This window comes from Microtus ochrogaster, unplaced genomic scaffold (genome assembly GCF_000317375.1).
Source record: "Microtus ochrogaster isolate Prairie Vole_2 unplaced genomic scaffold, MicOch1.0 UNK109, whole genome shotgun sequence".
Taxonomy (NCBI): domain Eukaryota; kingdom Metazoa; phylum Chordata; class Mammalia; order Rodentia; family Cricetidae; genus Microtus; species Microtus ochrogaster.
Window position 1 is genome coordinate 500,673 of NW_004949207.1, and position 18,485 is coordinate 519,157.

Below are 18,485 nucleotides of genomic sequence, written 5' to 3' on the forward strand. Positions count from 1 at the left end.
GTTTTTTCAAGACAAGGTTTCTCTGTAGCTTTGGTGCCTGTCCTGGAACTAGCTCTTGTAGACCAGGCTGGTCTCGAACTCACAAAGATTTGCCTGCCTCTGCCTCCCGAGTGCTAGAATTAAAGGCATGTGCCATCACTGCCCAGTTGTATGTATGTATATGCACTGTATACATGCCTGGTACCTTTGGATCCCACGAGAAGGCAGTAGATCTCTTGGAACTGGAGTTATAGACAGCTAGGAACCGGCATGTGGGTACCAGGAAGCAAACACAGGTGCTCTGTAGGAGCTGTAAGTGCTCTCAACCCCTGAGTCATCACCCATCTTGTCCAGTTCTCTGCAGGGCCTCGGCTGGCTTTGACCTTGAGCACTGACCCTCCAGCCTTTCTCTATGGCTGGGATTAGAGGCCTGCACCATCAGACCTGTCCTCTCTTCATTTTCTAGCTAGGTATTTTTGAGTCAGGTTCTTGTTATATAGCTCAGGCAGGTCTTGAATTTTGGCTCTTCCTCCCTCCACCTCCCCAAAGGCTGGGATTACAGAACTGCACCCCACTGCCCCTCTCAAACTAGCATTAATTTCTTTTTTTCCTGTTTTTTTTTTTTTTGAGTAGTCTTTGAGGGCTGGGATTAAAGGCGTGTGCCACCATCGCCAGGCCATTAATTTATTCCTAATTGGAGTTTCCTCAATTCTGAAAACCTTCACAGCGCTGTCATGATTTTTTAACAATCTCACCATTATTTATTTGTTACTGGTGGTGTAGGTGATTGAGCCTTAGGCGTGGAACGGATGTAGACAAGTGTTAAATCGCATCCCCAGCCCCTCACTGGGAGATTCTGGGCAAGAACGCTACTGCTGACCCACGCCCCAATCCCTTCCCTGTGAGATTCTGATCAAATGCTCTACTGCAAATTTACAACCCCAGCATCCTCACCTGTCCCGTGACCAACAGCCCTCTTCTTCTCCGTTAGTCCTGCAGCTGAATCTATGGGAGTCTGGGAGTTTCAGCTCCCAGGGCGGACTACAAGGTCAGCAGAGTGCAAACCTTCTGGGTCTGAGCATTCCTTCCGCAGCAATGCACAGCCAGAACACAGCAAAGCTCAGGAAGAATGGAGTGACCGGAGGTGGGGTGGGGGGGACGGCAATGGCTCAGCTGATCAAGTTTTTGTCAAGCAAGCATAAGGAGCTGAGTTTGAGTCCCAGGCTCCCAAGCAAAAAGCAGGCATTCACACCTGTGACCCAGGTAGACACAGGCGGATCCCTGGAGCTTCCGGGCCAGCTAGTCTATCAGGATCAGAAGTGATGAGCTCCCGGTTCACTGATTCCCGAAGGCATCTGAGATCAATCTCTGACGTCCACACTCACGGGTGCATACTTACAAACACATGCGTGCATACGCTGGGGGCACACACACCTGCACTCATCACCCACACAAACTAAGTGATGGACAGCATGATGGACTTCCCACTTACCTGAAGCTCTGCCTTTCCGTGTGATGGATGAGGGCGGCTCCCAGTGGCACCTTGGACTCCCACCCACCCAGGGCATCGTGGGAAAAGGAGCACGTGTACAAGACAGGGCACACGGGGAAATATAAGAAGCCAGCTCTTGGATCATGAGTCTTTTAATATATTATTCTGAAAAGAAAGGAATTTAAAAAAAGTTCCTGACAGCTTTTTTTTTTAATTTAAATAAATACCCCGCCCCCTCCACCCACTTAAGTTTTCCCTCTTTCCCCATCGTCCCAACCCATCCCTGGCTAGACCCTTACCCCAGAACTAAATAAAATGCCTGTTTCACAGCAGACCACACTCACTACCAAATTCTGGGAAAACTAGAGATACTGTCACTGACTGAACCTCTGCCTTCTGACTGCTCCCCAAGCTGACCCATCCCCCCACTTTAGCTGGGCAAGGATGGCGGAGGTCTTTAGGCACTGGCCTTGGGGAGAGTGCAAATTTAGCCTCGGTTCTCCAACTCCTACTCAGGAGTAGGTCAGAAGAGCCCAGAACTGCCCTCCAGACTAAAATAAATAACAAAATAAATACCCTTCCCCGCTCCCCCGGGCTCTCAATAAAAGAGCTAGTTTCCCTGTTGCTCCAGTCAATCTCCTATATGCCCCACCCCCAACTTCCTCCAAACCCCACCTTTTCCCATGGTGATCTCCACCTTGGCCTTCGCTTCAAGAAGAGGGGTCTACACGCTCAGACCCTTCCTTCCAACATCAAGCAAACCCTCCTCCTCCCCCAAATTTCTTGGGATGCTACTGGCACCTCTAGTCCCCACGATGGGCCTACTAAGAACCCTCTCTCCTAATCCCTCCATCTCTCAAATCTCAAGTAGACCTGGGCAGGCTTCCTCCCCTTCCAATCCAGGCGTCCCAAGCCGCCCCTGCATCCTCAGATGGCAGTGTCCCAGAGGACGGTGTGCTGCCGGCGGCAGGGTGGGGTGCCGGACTTGCGGGGTTCAGGGCCCCGCCGCCAGCTGGGAAGGATGGGCATGCTCTCTTGCTTGCAGAGCCCCCGGTCCGGACGGTGACGTGCCTTGATCTCCTTGCACACACAGCGTTTGCGCTCAATCACCTCTAGGAGCTTGCCGTCGCGCTCCCGGGCGGGCTGGGGCGGCAGGGGCAGAGGCAGAACAGGGTGGGTCTGTGCCAGGAACCCCAGAGAAAGAAAAATACGTGCGACAGGGAACGTCAAGGACCTTGTGCCCAAACCAACGACCTCCTGTAGAAACAAACCCTCCCCCAGGTGCAGCTGCAGGTCCTCTTTCCCAGGTTGTGGGTGTGATGGGACAGGTCTCCAGTTTGGGCACTCTTTCTCCAGTGATGCACTCTGGTGTTAGACTAGGCTTGCCTGGCCCTAAGAAGCCAGCCTGGTCTACAGAGTGAGTTCCAGGGCTACACACAGAGAGACCCTGTCTCGAAAAACCAACAAAACAAACAAACAAAAAATAAAAAAAGATCTTGTTCTAGAAGACCATGAGATCCTTTATAGTCTCCAAAAACAAGCAAACAAAAAAGCCAAAAACCAAACAAACAAAAATACTAGTCATTCCAGACCAGACAGGCATTTTTCAAATTTGTCCTTGAAGGGGGTCTTTTCTAAACCACTAAAGGTACCACGTAGACAGTCACGGCCCAGACTGGCCACCACCCAGGGCCCTGCTTCGGTGACCATGCTAGCCAGCTCCATGCTATCCTGTCTATTTTTGTCTTTCGTTCCTGTTTCCCTCAGCCTGTGCGGGTCCACTGGTTAGTCCCAGTCTGGATTTCCCCCCTTTTCTTTCATTTATCTTCCTTTCCTATTTATTTAGTAAAAAATTTTAAAAGCATGTCATTTATTTCTGTTGTTCTTTTGGAAAACTACAACTCCCAGACTCCCCCTGGACTATGGTTGCCTGTGCGCACACCTGCGCGCAGGTGTGGGATATTCTTCCCAGATTGCCTTGGGCCCCCCCGTAAAAAGCAAGGCCACAAGAGGCCCCCCTCTCGTCCTGCCTTTTCCTCGTGTGTCCCACATCCTTCGCCCTTTTGTGTTTCCCTCCCCCATTAAAGTGGACCCACGTGGGAGCCGCCGTGTCGTGTCTGTGTTTGTTCCGCCGTGCGTGTCTGTCCTGTGCCCCGTGTTCAAGAAGAACACCCCTGCCCCCCTTTTATTATTTTTTAAGAAGAACAATTTCATGTTTGAGAGGCTGGCTGGCCCATGCCACAGCTCACGGAGGTCAGAAGACAACTTTTGGGTGTGGGTCCTCTCCTTCCACCACATGGCTTCTGAGGACCAAACTCTCTCAGTTCTTAGGCTTGGTGGCAACCACCTTTACCCACAGAGCCATTTCCCAGCCCACTTTCTTTTTAAGATTTTTCATTTATTTGTGTATGTGCCTGTGTGAGTATATGCTATACATTTGGACTTGGAGTCCGGAAGACATTGGAGCCCCTGGAGCTCGCGTTAGAGGCGGTTGCGAAGTGTACAATGTGGGGTGCTGGGAATTGAACTCTGGTCCTTCGCAGGGGGGGAAGGGGGGGAGATATGCTCTTAACTGTCCAGCCATCTTTACCCCCTTTTTCTTTCTGTTCTTTTTTTTTTTTTTTTGCAGGCTGGCCTGGAACTCAGTATGTAGCCTAGGAAAGATGATCTTGAACTCCCAATCCTCCTGCTCCCACCTCCCAAACTGGGGTCACAGGATGTGCCTTATAGTGCCATGATCTCTTTCTTACTCTATTTAGTATTTTTTAATTTGGTATTTTCAGACAGGATTTGTTTTGTTTTGTTGAGACAGGGTTTCCCTGTAGGCTCTGTAGGAGCCTGTCCTGGAACTCACTTGGTAGATCAGGCTGGTCTTGAACTCACAGAAATCCACCTGTCTCTGACCCCTAAATGCTGGGATTAAAGGTGTGTTCCACCACCACCAGGCAGGATTTTTTTTTTTTAATGTAGCCCAACTAACTCCAGATGAATTTTTTTTTCCTCAGCTTTTTTTGGTCAGAGATTAGATTATACGGGTGAGTGAGTGGGTCTATCCTTTCTTTCCATACCCAAGCCTTCTCTTGCTGCTCCTTCAAAGATAAAACAAAGACCAGACGCTCACCTGGCTCAGGGCAACCCTGGGCTGGCTGCAGGGCCGAGGGGTATGGAGCGCAGCCTGACGGACTCCAGAGGTGGAGGCAGAGCGACCCAGGCGGTACCCTCCTGTGAAATCTAGGCCCAGAAACCAGAAATGAGAAGAGAGACCTACAGAAGTCTGGTCCCTCACCTCCCTGAAGAGGCTGTAGGCCAAACTGTCCCCTGCCTCATGAAAAGAAAGGAGATGGAGATACAGTGTTAAGATTCAGGGATCTAGGCTGGGGATGTGGCTCAGTGGTAGAGCACCTGCCTAGAATCCCCCAGTGAGGGGCTGGGGTGTGACTCAGTGGTAGAGCATCTGCCTAGAATCCCCCACTGAGGGTCTGGGGTGTGGCTTGGTGGTAGAGCTCCTGCCTAGAATCCCCCACTGAGGGGCTGGGGTGTGACTCAGTGGTAAAGCCCCTGCCTAGAATCCCCCACTGAGGGGCTGGGGTGTGGCTCAGTGGTAGAGCACCTGCCTTGCTTGAGGGAACTCCTGGGTTCCATTCAATGTACGAGAAATACTGTTCAAAGGTTAATGACTGTAGACATAGAGTTGATAGGAAGTCAGGCAGACTGGTCCCAGGTGGACCCTGGCAGATTCCTGACCCACCCATCTCTGTGTAGAGTATGAGAGCAAGGTGTCACCTCCATTCCGGTGGCAGGCCGGGAAAGTCTGGCAAGGGACTGGCAACGCTGTGCGGCTCCCTCCTCGATCGTGGTGGATCCTGGCCAGCAGACCCTCTGCCCCCTGGCTCCTCACAGGAATCCCTGATGCCACCTGGCCCCTGTCCTCATGCTCCACCTTGGCGGGACCCTCTGTACTGCCATTCCAGGCCCGGGCACCGTCCTCGACTTCTGCTGGGATAACAAACAAACAAACAAAAAACTCAGTGCCCGCAGGTGGGAGGGGCCTTTCTATCCCCAGCAGGCACATATAATGCAGCATGGGTCGCCCTTCAGTGAATCCCAGCAGGAATGGCAAAGGCTCGACCTCACACTTCAACACACGCACATGCGCACACACACACACCCCAGCCCTGTCACCTTCCTTTCTCCCCATTGTTACCGTCACTGGGACTCAGAATCACATATATGTGCTCTGTTCGGAAAACCCTTCCCCTGGCCAGAGGGGCCTTCTCGACCCTAGCATTGGTTTTTAAAACCTCTCCAGGACCAGACAGGGTCAGAATGAACACCCTGGAAAACAGGGGTGCTGTCTCTCTGTGGGGAGAATCCCAAATCCTGATCTCAGAAAGAGGGTATGGGGGTTACATTGAGTGTATAGAGTGGGGGGAAGGGCTGTGTGTGAACTAAGCCCATCTCTGAGAGCAGGCCTGGCAGAGCATTGCGTTGCCTGGCAACGGTAGGGGCCTCCCTCTCCTCTCACTCCTGTCTGGATGGGTTGCCATGGTAATAGCTGGGAGGCAGCTGTGTTTAGTTCCTAGTGTGCACACACTCACAAACACACACCCTTGCAGCCCAAGGAAGGGAGGGGCAGAGGGTGGAGCAGGATGTGGCTGGATCACCGCCCCCCCCCCCAGCCCCTATCCCAGACCTTACTTCTTACCTTTTCCTGAACACATTCAGAGATATCTCCCCTCCCCCACCCATTCATTCTGTTCCCCATCCCCATCTATCTGGTCTCCCAGAAAACTTCCCTGGACAGGACAATAGACCTGCCATTTCTAAATATCTCCCTTCAATATTTAACCCCCAACCCCAAACCACCAGCAACACCCCCACACCCAATCCCCCTCCTCACTCACTGTCCGGATCTTTTGCTTTCCTCCCTCCATACAGGACCTTCCTCTGTAGAGCCCAGCCTGCCCCAAATGCGGCGCCCATCTCCTCTTCTTCTGGTGTCCCCGCACTGGCGATGACATGGGCACAGGAGATGCTGGCAAAGGCACCCCCATCAGTCCCTTGCTCTTGCAGCTGGATCTTGACCATGGGAGATGGTGTTCCCATTCCACAGCCCTTATTCAGCATCCCTCCAGCCTTGAGACTGTCATAGGCAGGGGGTCTCTTGAGGCCAGCTGCTGTGGCTGGATAAGTCCAGAGGGGAGTCAGGGGGCCTGCAGTTGGATCCGGAAGGCTGTGGGGGGAGGCCAGGCAGCTACGGTGGTGCAGGACCCCAGCTGCTGAACCCATAGCCCCACTATGGGGGCTGGATTTCCCTGGTACAGGGGGCCTTGAACTGGCACAAAGCATTCCATGGAGAACCGAGATCTCCTCCGTCTTTGGCTCCCCAACACCCAGGGGTGGACCAGCTGGCAGGACAGAGTGTGTGGTCACTTTCACCGCAGAATACACCATAGTGTACGACACGGCCTTGTCCTTGGGGGGGCCGGGGAGCAAGGCAGCTGGGGCAGGGTGGGCTGCCGGTACCCCTGCCGCTTTGGGGCAGATCATGCTGTGAGAATTGGGGAGCTCCCGCTCCCCCCGGGTCTGGCCAGAGCCCTGGGGTGGCAATGGCGTTGAGTGGCTCCGGGCTCGGCCTGATGGTCCCAGCAATAGCAGGTTGGCAGCAGGAGGCGGAGGCGGCAGGGGAGGCGTCTCCCGCTCTCGTGCAGGCACTTGGGGAGCTGGGGTAGAACCGGCTGGCTCCTTGGAGTGGCAGAGGACCGGTAGCCTTGAGACCCCATCGCCAGGGGCTCGGGAAGCAGACTTGGCTTGGGGGAAGGCCAGGAGTGGAGGCCGGTGCTGAAGGAGGTTGGGAAAAGGTGGGGGGATCTCACAAGGAGTGGTCTTGGTGGGTGTCCCATCCCTCCGGCTTGGGAGGGCTGAAGCTGGACGACGGTGAGGGTGGGGGTGGGGCTGGAGGACATGAGGCTGTTGTGGAGGGGAGGGCGCCATCAATGGAGGAGGCCCGTTGGCTCTGCCATCTCCTGCCTCTTCAGGCAGGGGGTACTTCATCTCTTCATATATAGCCTCGCTGTCTTCAGAGTCCGAATCGGCACCAGCTGGAGGGGTTGGGCCTCCACTTCCAAGAGGAGGCCCGCTCAAGCCTCCTCCACTTCGTCCTCCTCCACGAAAGACATCCCCCACCATCTCAATGTACACGGGCTCTTCCTCTTGAGCACCTGCGTCCAGGTCTCCAGCTACTCGAGAAGCCCTGCCGAGGCGTTGCAGGGGCAGGTTCCCCCCTCGAGGACATGGGGCTGGGGCACAAGACTCATCGAAGGACACAGACAGCTGGGTGTTGGGGCTTCGCCTGGGTTTTTGTGGCGGAACCTTACGGCTAGATTCTCGGCACTCAGGGGTTGGCTTTTGAGAGCCTAAGAAGGGTGGGAAGGAGAAAAAGAAATGCAGATTATTGAATACAGAGCATCTAACATGCCAGGTAATGCTCTACCACTGACCACGCCCCAGCCCCTCACTGGGGGATTCTAGGCAGGGGCTCTACCACTGACCACGCACCCCAAACCATCACTGGGGGATTCTAGGCAGAGGCTCTACCACTGACCCACACCCCAACCCCTCACTGGGGGATTCTAGGCAGGGGCTCTACCACTGACCCACACCCCAACCCCTCACTGGGGGATTCTAGGCAGGGGCTCTACCACTGACCCACACCCCAACCCCTCACTGGGGGATTCTAGGCAGGGGCTCTACCATTGAGCTACACCCCAGCCCCTCACTGCATTTTTCTTACATAAATTTTTTCTCTTTTAAGAAAGGGCCTCTAAGCTGTCCAGGCTGACCTTGAACTCATTCTACAGTAAGGGGGAGAATTTCTTTCTAACCTCTTGACCCACCTTCAAGGACATATTCACCTAGGTACCTTTCCCACAACCTTCCACTCAGAGCCCACTAGGTTCCTTTTCCTCAAGGCAGTTCCCAGTCTTTTTCTCTCTTTTCTTTTTCATTCTCCTTCTTTTTTTGTTTTGCTGTTTGTTTGAGATAGGGTCTCACTCTGTAGCCTTGACTAGCCTGAATATATAGTTCAGGCTGGCCTTGAACTCAGAGATCCTCCTGCCTCTGCCTCCTGAGTGCTGGAATTAGAGGCCTGGACCATCATGTTTAGGATTTCGTTGATTTGCTTTTTGTCTTTTCTTCAGGTTTTTGTTCATGTGTTTGCTTTTCGAAACTGGGTCTCATCATGTAGCCTGAAGCATCCTACCTCAGCCCCCAACCAACCCCAGGATCTGCAATTCTCACCCACCCTTGTGGCCTTTCCTACGAGCTGTTTTGAGGGAGTGTCTCCTGCCCTTGAATGGTTCATCTGAGGTCCACCTAAAAAGAAACCCCCTATTCCTTTTGAGAATGGAACCTTCCACTTCCTTGGCTCTTGCCTGAATGAACCCTCCCAGAGCCCCCCCCCCTTGGTTGGAATGGATCCTACCGGCTGCCAGCTTCCTCCTAGAGGACTAGGAGAACAGGGTGGGTGTCTCACCTGCTTTCTTACTTGGTGGTGTCTCTGCCCCTGATCCTGCCATGCTGAGCTTGGTACTGGGGTGTCTCCGGGGCTTAGCCGGGGGTCTTCGGGTGCTACCATCCTCTGTGAGACCTCCCCCGCCTCCTGCAGGCCCACCCCCTACACTGTCCATGCTGCCGACCGAATGGCAGGAGAGAGAGCGTGGGGCCATGGCGCTGCGGCAGGGGTGAGGGGTGTGCTCCTGGGATGCGGGCATCGTCATGAAACCCATCCTGAGGGACCTTCGAAGCGAGGCTATGTCCCGCACTCGGACCCCAGGCCCTGGGACAGCCCCAGGCCCCACTGGGGCTGTAGGAGCTGTTTCCTTACTAGAGCTGGGGAGAAAAGAAGACAAGATGGAACAGAAGTTAGACAGCAGGCCTCCAACTTGCCTTCCTCTGTCTCAGGAGGAGACGGCTTTTCAAGAGCAGAATAACTTTTTCCCCAGTGAGGATGGGAGCCCGGGATAGGGACATCTGAAGGTCTAAGGCAGGAATGCTCCCAGGCTGATTCTTTGGATTTAAGGAAAGCCAGGCACTAGGGGGCGGGGGCAGCATACGCTGTGAGAAAGGAAAGAAATGGTGTATATGTAAGACCGTCTCCCTGTGGCTGACCGACCACCTAACTGGCACACAGTCTCTTCCGTGGACAAAGATACAATCCAGGCAACAGCCACCTGCCAGACAAGCAGACACACCTGCCCCTGTGACTCCCCTCACATGCTAGCCCACACCTGGTTTCCGGCCTCTCTTCATGCCCAGCTACTGTGGCCCCTGTCACATTACAGGCCATCTCTCCCAGACACAGGGTGTGATGCCTGAATCACTAGAGTGGCCTCTCTGGGCGCTCTCCCCCCTCTCTCCCCCTCTCCTGCTCTCTCTCTCTGTCAACCTCCCCAGCTCACTCCTATTCCCTTTCTCTGTCCTGGGTGAGTGAAGGGGGGGGGGCGGCTGGCAGAGAAGAGGGGAGCGCTGCCTGCTGTGGGGTGGGCTCCCATTAAGGCCCTGTCTACTAACCCTTCATTAGGGAGAGATCGCTGTAGTGATCGCTCTGATTAATCTAATTAACAACAAGAATTAAACTCCACAGTTGCGAGGAGGGAGAAGGGAGCTGGGAGGTGGTTCTGACTCAGGCTCCAAGAGGCTGTGCAGTCAAAGGGAAAAGAGGAGGAGGAAGCTGAGAGAGGCTAGGCCTGGGTTCCTGGGAGGGCAAGGAGAAAGAGTTGGGAGGGACACAAGAGTTGGGGGGTATGAGGGTCTCCACCTGCTCTTCTGTAGGACTTAGCCTATAAATCCCCTAAGGCCACACACACACACACACACACACACACACACACACACACTTAGTTAGTCACTTCCTCCACGAGAGGAGACTGGGTGAGACACATGAATGGTCTCGAGGCCCCTAAAATGACCCTCTCCCTAGACCCTGTGAGGACGGTGGGGCCTGCCCTTTCCAAGATCAGGTGACAGGGGAAAGCCAGCAGCCAGCCTTAGAATAACAGAAAAGAGAATTGGGGAGGGACTCGGGGCCCATAGGCATAAAGAAAAGCCAACAGGGCTCTCTCCAAAGCTGAAAGGCATGCCCTAGCCATACCCCTCTCTCAGGGAGCCAGGAACAAGACTGGAACCAAGCATGGACACTGGCAGCCATTCTGTGCTAAGTCAAAAACCAACTGGGGAAAAGAACTCTCATCAGTGATAAGGCCGATGGGCTCCAGGAGGGGAGGGGTTGTGGCCCAGGGGACTGTGCAACAGGCCAAGGGACAGGCTAGGGCCTTACCTCCTTTTGGCCTCCTCTTCTTTGTGCTGTCTCCACTCCAGCTTGGTTTTTCGGTAGAGAAGGTTCATGTCGTGGGGCAAGAGGTGGGGGCTGAGGGGCCCTGCTTAATGCCACCAGGCCCGGGGGGCGGCCCTCCCTGGGTCCCGGATCCACTTGAGAAGGGGAACGGGTGAGAAGGAGACAAGGGGAGAGAGGGTTGGGGAGGGAGGAGAAGGAGCAGAGACATGATTTGGGTCTCCCGAAGAGGAAAACACAGGTGCAGAATATCCAGTACAGTCTATGGGACCCCTCCCAGACAGACAGACAGACAGACAGACAGACAGACAGACAGACATACGAGTGTGTGTGTGTGTGCAGAGTCACACACCCTGACAAAGGTGTTCGGAGCCATTCTGGAGAGATCAGGTTAACACCGATCCCCATCCTGTGTAAATACATCCTGAACCACCAGAGCCCCACAGACCACACAAACATACAGCAACTCTGTAGGCACACAGTACGTATAGACACAGCACCCCGCCACAGATGTACTTACAAACTGGGGCAGACATAGAGGGGCATAGGTAAACACAAACCCAGGAACAGCGAACACAGACATAAACACCCACCGACACACCCACCGATACACACAGACCTCTAGCACACAAATCTGCTCTGGAACTGGTCACACCTACAGACAAGGAGTTGTGCTCAGGGCCTACTTGCGTACATTGCACCCAGCTAGGGAAGGGGGGGCAGTTAGGTTTGCTACCCTCTCTTGGGCCCTGAGGCTTAATGGGGGGATCATCAGGACAGGGTGGGGATGCAGAAGGAAGGATGGTGAGACTGAGTTGGGCAACTAAAATCCCACCCATCCATCTACCTTCACTCCCTGGAGTGCCCGCTTTTCCAATCTTGGGCCTGGACCTCCGTCCACCTCTATTCGAGCACCCTGGTCCTTCAGCAATGGTTTCTGCCTCCCTCCTCTTGCTGATGGCCCAAATCAAATCTACCTTCTTTCTGTTCAGGATTTGGGAGAACCCCGGCTTTCCCCTAAGTAGTCCCGCCCCTGAATCCCACCCTGGCGGGGGCGGGGGTCTCCAGTCTGGCCCCATGGCAACCTTCTGGGCTGCGGCCTCCTTACCTGCGCTTTTGCGTCCCTTCCCCCAAACACACTCTCCCTTTCGCCTTCAGCCTCACGTCTCCTCCCTGGAGCCCCTCCTCACAGCCGTCCTCCTCCTTCCCCAGTTTGTTCCAAACCTGGCCTGTTTCATCCCCCCCCCTCCATCCAAAGGCCCCAGGTTCCCGGGGCACCCCCTCCTCTTCCCCTTGTCCTGCTATCCTGGGTGTCTCCGCCTCTCGCCCCGCCAATCCTCCCTGCCCCTAGTCCCCCCCATCACCACTTCCCCGCATGAAGCCTCCCCAGTTTCTACATCACCGTACCTGGCCTGCCGGGCACCGGCCCCCCCATGCCGGGCTCCGCCCGGAGCAGGAGGAGGGAGGAGGAGAGACAGAGAGAGACCGGGGGAGCCGAACTGGGCCCTGCCGCAGAGACAGCCCCGCCTCCGGGTCCGCCCCCAGACCCGCCCCCGGCCCCAAACCCACCCTTCCACACCCTCCAAGGACAGAGCGGGAACGGCGGTGCGGCGCTGCACCAGCAGGTTGGGGTGGGGAGCACAGGGCGCGCGGAGCGGACAAGGGAGCTCGAGAGGCAGGTCTTGGGGTGCGGGAGTCCCGCTCCTCAGCTTTCGGGTGTCTGGTCCTAAGAGACCCGAGCCCCCTACCCAGACGGGCGGTGCTGGGTTGGGTCTCCCAAACCCCAAGCGGAGCGGGGTGCTCAGCTGCGCCCCCCAGCGGGAGTCTGGAGGTCGCACCCACCCGGGAGCCCAGTGCGCCTTAGCGCTCCCGGGTGGGAGGCTGCGGCTGCGGTCCCTGGGTGCTGCCAAGCGGTGAGGCTGGCAGAGGGGCTCCGAGTCGGCCGCCCGGAGACCGAGGCGTCTGTTCAGCAGGGGGCGTGCTCGTTTGGCCTAGTCCCCGCGGTGCCCCCACCCCCACCCCGCCCTAGGTGAGGGGAGGGCAGGAGAGCTGGCTGGCTTGGTGCTGGGCCTCCTCCCCTTGCAGCCTCCCAGGCGCCCGGACCTTGTTCTGTCGTGTGGGGCTCAAAGTCTCCCCGCACGTCCGCCCCCGCGGCCCAAGTCATCCTCTACTAACCTTTGACACCGTGGGCGCCGCCCGTCAGGATCTGGGCGCACCAGGTTGGCCTCTGCCCGAGACCACCCTGGGCACAGCCTGGGAGGGGTGAGGGATGTGATCTCACCCCTCCTTTTCTCATCAACCCCTTGACAAATTCCTTGCTTGGATCAGTTTTGACACATAGCGCTGTGGTTGGGTAAATTAGCGTCAAGAAGACCTCGGCTGTACCCTCCACTAACTGAAAAATGGGATTCCTGCAGTCTGCACACCCTAATCCTTGGTACCTGTGGATGCTTTGCAATGCGGCAAAGTCTTTGCCGGTGTGCTGTGTGGCCTCAAGCAAATCTCGTTATTTGTCGGATCCATGACTCATTTCATACCTGCCTCAAATAACATTATTGGAGGTATGGCGCGCTGTGGCACACACCTGTGATTCTGGCATTCCTCAGGTGGAAGTGGGAGGCTGTTCAGTTCAAGGCCATCCTTAGCTACACAAGTTCAAAGCCAATGCAGCCTGCTTGAGACGTAAATAAAAAGTCCTCAGGCGGGGTGGTGGTGGCGCATGCCTTTAATCCCAGCACTTGGGAGGCAGAGGCAGGCGGATCTCTGTGAGTTCGAGACCAGCCTGGTCTACAAGAGCTAGTTCCAGGACAGGCTCCAAACCCACAAAGAAACCCTGTCTCGAAAAACCAAAAAAAAAAAAAAAAAAAAAAAAAAAGTCCTCAGGAAGGAAGAGGGGCTGTGAGCACTTTATAAGAGGCCCATAATAAGGATTAGATCTGGAGGGAGAGTATGAGGGAAACTCGTTTCCTGGACTTTAGGACCTTGCTACTACTGCCTTTGTTTACTATGGCTGCTACAAGACAGACAAAAAGAATAGCTGGGTGGTGGTAGCCCCCCCAGCACCCGGGAGGCAGAGGCAGGCTGATCTCTGTGAGTTCAAGGTCAGCCTGGTCTGCAAGAGCTAGTTCCAGGACAGGCTCCAAAGCCACAGAGAAACCCTGTCTCAAAAAACAAAAACAAACAAACAAAAAAAAAAGATAAAGAATAAATAGATGAGGGGTGGGAGACTGGAATTGCTTTTTTATTTTTATTTTATTATTATTATTATTATTTTGGTTTTTCGAGACAGGGTTTCTCTGTAGCTTTGGAGGCTGTCCTGGAACTCCCTTTGTAGACCAGGCTGGCCTCGAACTCACAGAGATCTGCCTGCCTCTGCTTCCCGAGTGCTGGGATTACAGGCATGCGCCACCACCGCCCGGCTTGGAATTGCTTTTTTAAAATGATTTATTTGTTCTTATTTTATGTGCATTGGCATGTGCATGTCTGTCTTTGTGAGGGTGTCAGATCCTCTGGAACTGGAGGGAGTTACAGCCAGTTGTGAGCTGCCCTGTGGGTGGGTGCTGGGAATTGAACTCGGGTCCTCTGGAAGAGCAGCACTGCTTTTCACCACTGAGTCATCTCTCCAGACCACTTTGGTTTTTCAATACAGGGTTTCTCTGTGCATCCCTTCCTATTTTGGGACTCAACGTTATAGACCAGGCTGGCCTTGAACTCAGAGATCCACCTGCCCCTGCCTCTGGACTGCTGGGATTAAAGGAGTGTGCAACCACACCTAGCTAGAAATTATTTTTTTTTTTAATATTTGCAAGCCTGGCAGTGGTGGCTGCAAGCTTTTAACCCAGCACTTGGGAGCAGAGGCAGGTGGATCTCTGTGAGTTCAAGCCCAGTCTGGTCTATAAAGCAAGTTCACAAACAAACAAAAAAAGTAAAAAAGAAGGTGGAAATGTGGCTTGGCGGTAGAGTACTTACCTAGCATGCCTAGGTTCCATGGCCAGCACCATCACCAACACTGCCACCACAATAAGAGTGGTTGGAATTTTCCACGGGTGTCAGGTGAGGCTTATACTTGTAATTTTTGAATAGTAGCAGAAGGATCAGGTAGACGTTCACTTGGCTACTCACTTGAACTATAGAAGACCCTGTCTTTAGCCGGGTGGTGGTGGCTCACGCCTTTAATCCCAGCATTCCGGAGGCAAAGGCAGGCGGATCTCTGTGAGTTCGAGGCCAGCCTGGTCTACAACAGCTATTTCCAGGACAGGCACCAAAGCTACATAGGAACCTTGTCTCAAAAAAACAAACAAACAAACAAAACCCCCCCCAAAAAAACAACCCTGTCTTTAAAAAGAAATTATGTGAGCGTTTCCTGCCTCTGCCTCCTAAATCAACTCTAAGATTAATGGTGTATGCCATCGCCACCACCTAAGTCTTATGTAGCCGAGGCTAGCCTCTTAGTCATTCTGAACCTCTTAGAATGCTGGGATTAGAGGTGTGTACCACTACACATGGCCAACTTATGCTGGAGATGGAACCCAGGCTTCATTTATATGAAGCAAGCACCCTACTAAAACCAGACCCCCAGCCTAACCGAGAGGATTCTCCCTTCTTTCTGTCTGTCTGCCATCTGTCTTTCTGCCGCTATTGAAAACAGGATCTTACGTAGCTGCGGCTGCCTCTAGGTCACCTCCCAAGATCTGGGGTTTATGGACTTGTACATGTACTGCCACACTCAGTTAGGACTTAAGAACAGTTTTGTTAGAGTAAAATTAATGAGAACCCATCTCCTTCCCAACTCCCGAGTGACAGCAGATGCCGCCTTTCGATCCTGCTTTGGATGAAAGGCTCCCACTCAGAATGCCAGTTATCAGTGCCAAGACAGAAAAATGGCAGTTGGGAGTCTGTTTCTTCTTGCCAGGCACCGAGCAGACCCTTTGTGTGTGTGAATTCTCCCTCATAATGATCAAGGAATAGTATGGGAGAGGAGGGATAGGGTAGGAGGTGGGGAGGGGGTCTATGCCTGTGGCCAGCTGGGACTGGTCCTCAGGGACACCTGTGGGGCAGTTTTGTGGTCACAGGCGCGTGTCTGACCATAGTGGGGAAATACAGCTGAGCAAGCTCATCTTCAGATCTACCTTTGTGTGTAGCTGACGGACAGAGAAGAACACAGATGACTTTGTAGCAATACCTGTTGGGGGCTGAGGAGATGGGGCTCAGCAGGTAAAACGTCTCGCTGTACAAGTCTGAGGACTTGAGTTTAAATCTTCCAGCGCCCGAGTAAAAAGCCAGGCATGGCCATATGTGCCTATAACCTCAGTGCTGTGGAAGACAGAGACGGCAGAATTACTGTGGCTTGCTGGCTGCCAGCCAAGCTCTTCCCTCAGGAGCGACCTTGTCTCAGAGGAATAAGGTGGAGAGTGATGGAGGACACCCAATGTGGGCCTCTAGCTAACAAACACACAGGTGTGTGCAATTGCACACGCATGCGCACATATGGCACAGAGGCCTCGGTCCTACTACCAACAGCCTTTTTAGATATTCTGCTTCTCCATTTCCTGGTCTAAGAAAGGGAGTAACACTGTATCACAGATTGAATTTCAAATACAGGGAGGGACAGAACCCGGCTGTGGTGGTGCACATCTTTAATCCTAGCAGAGGCAGACCGATCTCTGAGTTCAAGGCCAGCCTGGTCTACAAAGCGAATTCCAGGACAGTCGGGGCTAGAGAAACCCTGTCGTGAACCCCTCAACAAAACAACAATGAGACAAATACAGGAACAGTATAGACACGATGGCTCAGTGGGTAAAGGCACTTGCCGCTAAACCAGATGGCTGGCACTATTCCACCCTAGGACTTACATGGGGGAAGAACCGATTCCTGCAAGCTGACCTCCAAATGCAAACGCGCGCGCGCACACACACACACACACACACACACACACACACGCTACAAAAAGTCAAAGACTGCAGCAGAATCCGAGCAAAAGGTATTGGAGGGATGAAACACGATTGGGTAGAGCTCATAATTGTCACAAGTCCATGATGGCGCTCGTGGGCGTTCATTATCCTATTTCCTCTACTTTGGGGCATGTTTAAAATTTTTCATAACCACCCGCTTTTGAAAAAGGGTAGGGAGGGGAAGTTTCTAGTGAAGTTACGGTGAAAACCAGTGACTCTGTGACAATCACAGCCACTCGGTAATATTTACTAGGTATTTAAGGACAGCCAGGTACCTAGGACTCGTCTGGCACGTTCCCCGCGACTCTTTTTGGCGAGCCTGCGGACCAATGGCAGCAACAGCCTACAAGAAGGGAATCCCTGGCCTCCCGCAGGCTCCTCCTATTTTTCTCCGCCCTCCACGCCCTCCACGCCCCTCCTTCCGAGGAAGAGCTGGCTCGGTCCCGGCAGGTGTAGGGTTAAAGCAGCCAGTTTGGGGCCGCCGCCGCCGCCGCAGCCGCAGCAGCAGCAGCAGCAGCAGCAGCAGCAGCAGCAGCAGCAGCAACAGCAGCGAGCAGCAGCGAGCAGCAGCGGCGGCGGCGGCGGCGGCAACTGTAAGCTGCGGCTGCGGCTGTGGCAGGCCTGGCTCCGGGCCAGCTGGCACGGAGCCTCAGGAGGGAGGAGGGAGGAGGGAGGAGGAAGAGGGGAAGGAGGAGGAGAGGAGCAGTGAGCAGGCCCGAGAAGGCAGGACTTCCTGGTGTGGGGGTTGTCAACAGCCCAGAAAGAGAGAGGCCAAGACCGAGACAGAGACGGAGCGGAGCAGAGGAGCCCAGAGTTCCATCCAGTGGGGCCACGTGGGAGGAGCCTTGAGAGAGCCACTAAAGGGACCTGGAGCCGACGGGGGGCTGAGCCGCCCCCTCCCACAGCGACCGGGAAGACCCGTGGAGTGTTAGCCGAGGCCGAGCCTGGGCTCCGCCGTGGACGCGCCGGTTTCTTCTCGTCTCAACTGCAAACTTTCCACGGGGATGCCTGGCAGAGTGAGATGCAGACGCCGGGGAGCACTAGGTAGCCCTTGACTGCCGTCTGCCGTGGCCTGCATTGCCCGAGGGCCCAAGAGGCCCTAGGGGGAAAAAAAAGGACGTCTTTAGTCCCCAGGTCCTCTCTCCAGCTCAGCTCGGTGGCCGAGGCCCGAGAGGTAGGTAGGACTCCCGGGCTGGGCGGGGCGCTTGGCTTGGCGGGCAGTGCCTAACCAGCGATGGGGGAGTCGGTGGGGGTGGGGTGGGTTTGAGGCCCAGCCGAGGCCTCAGGGTGGCCCTTTCAGGGGAGGAGCCGGTTCACCCCTTTGCCCCTGGCCCTGGAGACCCGTGTTGGGGACGACTTTGGATCTCAAGCAAGAAATATCCAACTTTGGGTCCCAGCTGCTTCTTCCTGTTCTGGGTGCTCTGAATTCGGTCCCCCTCTGTTCGAGTCTGTCATCTCTACTTGTCTCTGGGTCTCTAGTGACTTTCATTTTCCTCCCCCAGTCGGCTCCCCCGAGAGGAAGCCCCGGAGGTGGTTTGGCCCCTGCTTTTCTTTTGCTCACGTTCTCTCTCTCTCTCTCTCTCTCTCTCTCTCTCTCTCTCTCTCTCTCTCTCTCACGCACACACACACACACACACACACACACACACACACGCTACAAAAAGTCAAAGACTGCAGCAGAATCCGAGCAAAAGGTATTGGAGGGATGAAA

At 54.6% G+C, this 18,485-nt stretch overlaps 2 protein-coding genes across 6 annotated transcripts in view; one reads left to right on the forward strand and one right to left on the reverse strand.

Annotated features, from left to right (window-relative positions):
* Positions 1-1,717: 1,717 nt before the first annotated feature.
* Nyap1 (neuronal tyrosine phosphorylated phosphoinositide-3-kinase adaptor 1) lies at positions 1,718-12,336 on the reverse strand. 4 transcript variants are annotated; one of them, XM_013355280.2, is made up of 7 exons: positions 12,231-12,336; positions 10,809-10,960; positions 9,006-9,361; positions 6,376-7,887; positions 5,255-5,467; positions 4,593-4,702; positions 1,718-2,650 (listed from the first exon to the last, which is right to left on the reverse strand). In XM_013355280.2, the coding sequence occupies exons 2-7, from the start codon at positions 10,874-10,876 to the stop codon at positions 2,399-2,401; spliced, it is 2,511 nt and encodes an 836-aa protein (XP_013210734.1). In that variant the 5' UTR covers positions 10,877-10,960; positions 12,231-12,336; the 3' UTR covers positions 1,718-2,398. The 4 variants fall into 4 exon arrangements, with proteins under 4 accessions (XP_013210734.1, XP_005371511.1, XP_005371510.1 ...); XM_005371454.3 differs by having other exon boundaries at positions 5,255-5,464; positions 12,231-12,335; XM_005371453.3 differs by lacking the exon at positions 12,231-12,336 and adding an exon at positions 11,932-12,081.
* A 5,084-nt stretch (positions 12,337-17,420) lies between these two features.
* Tsc22d4 (TSC22 domain family member 4) overlaps positions 17,421-18,485 on the forward strand; it is a 23,085-nt gene continuing 22,020 nt past the window's right edge. The window contains exon 1 of one of the 2 annotated variants that reach the window (XM_005371455.3): positions 17,421-17,948. The gene's annotated coding sequence lies outside the window, so the exon portion shown is untranslated. The remainder of the gene's footprint in view (positions 17,949-18,485) is intronic. The other variant, XM_005371456.2, reaches the window with a different exon arrangement.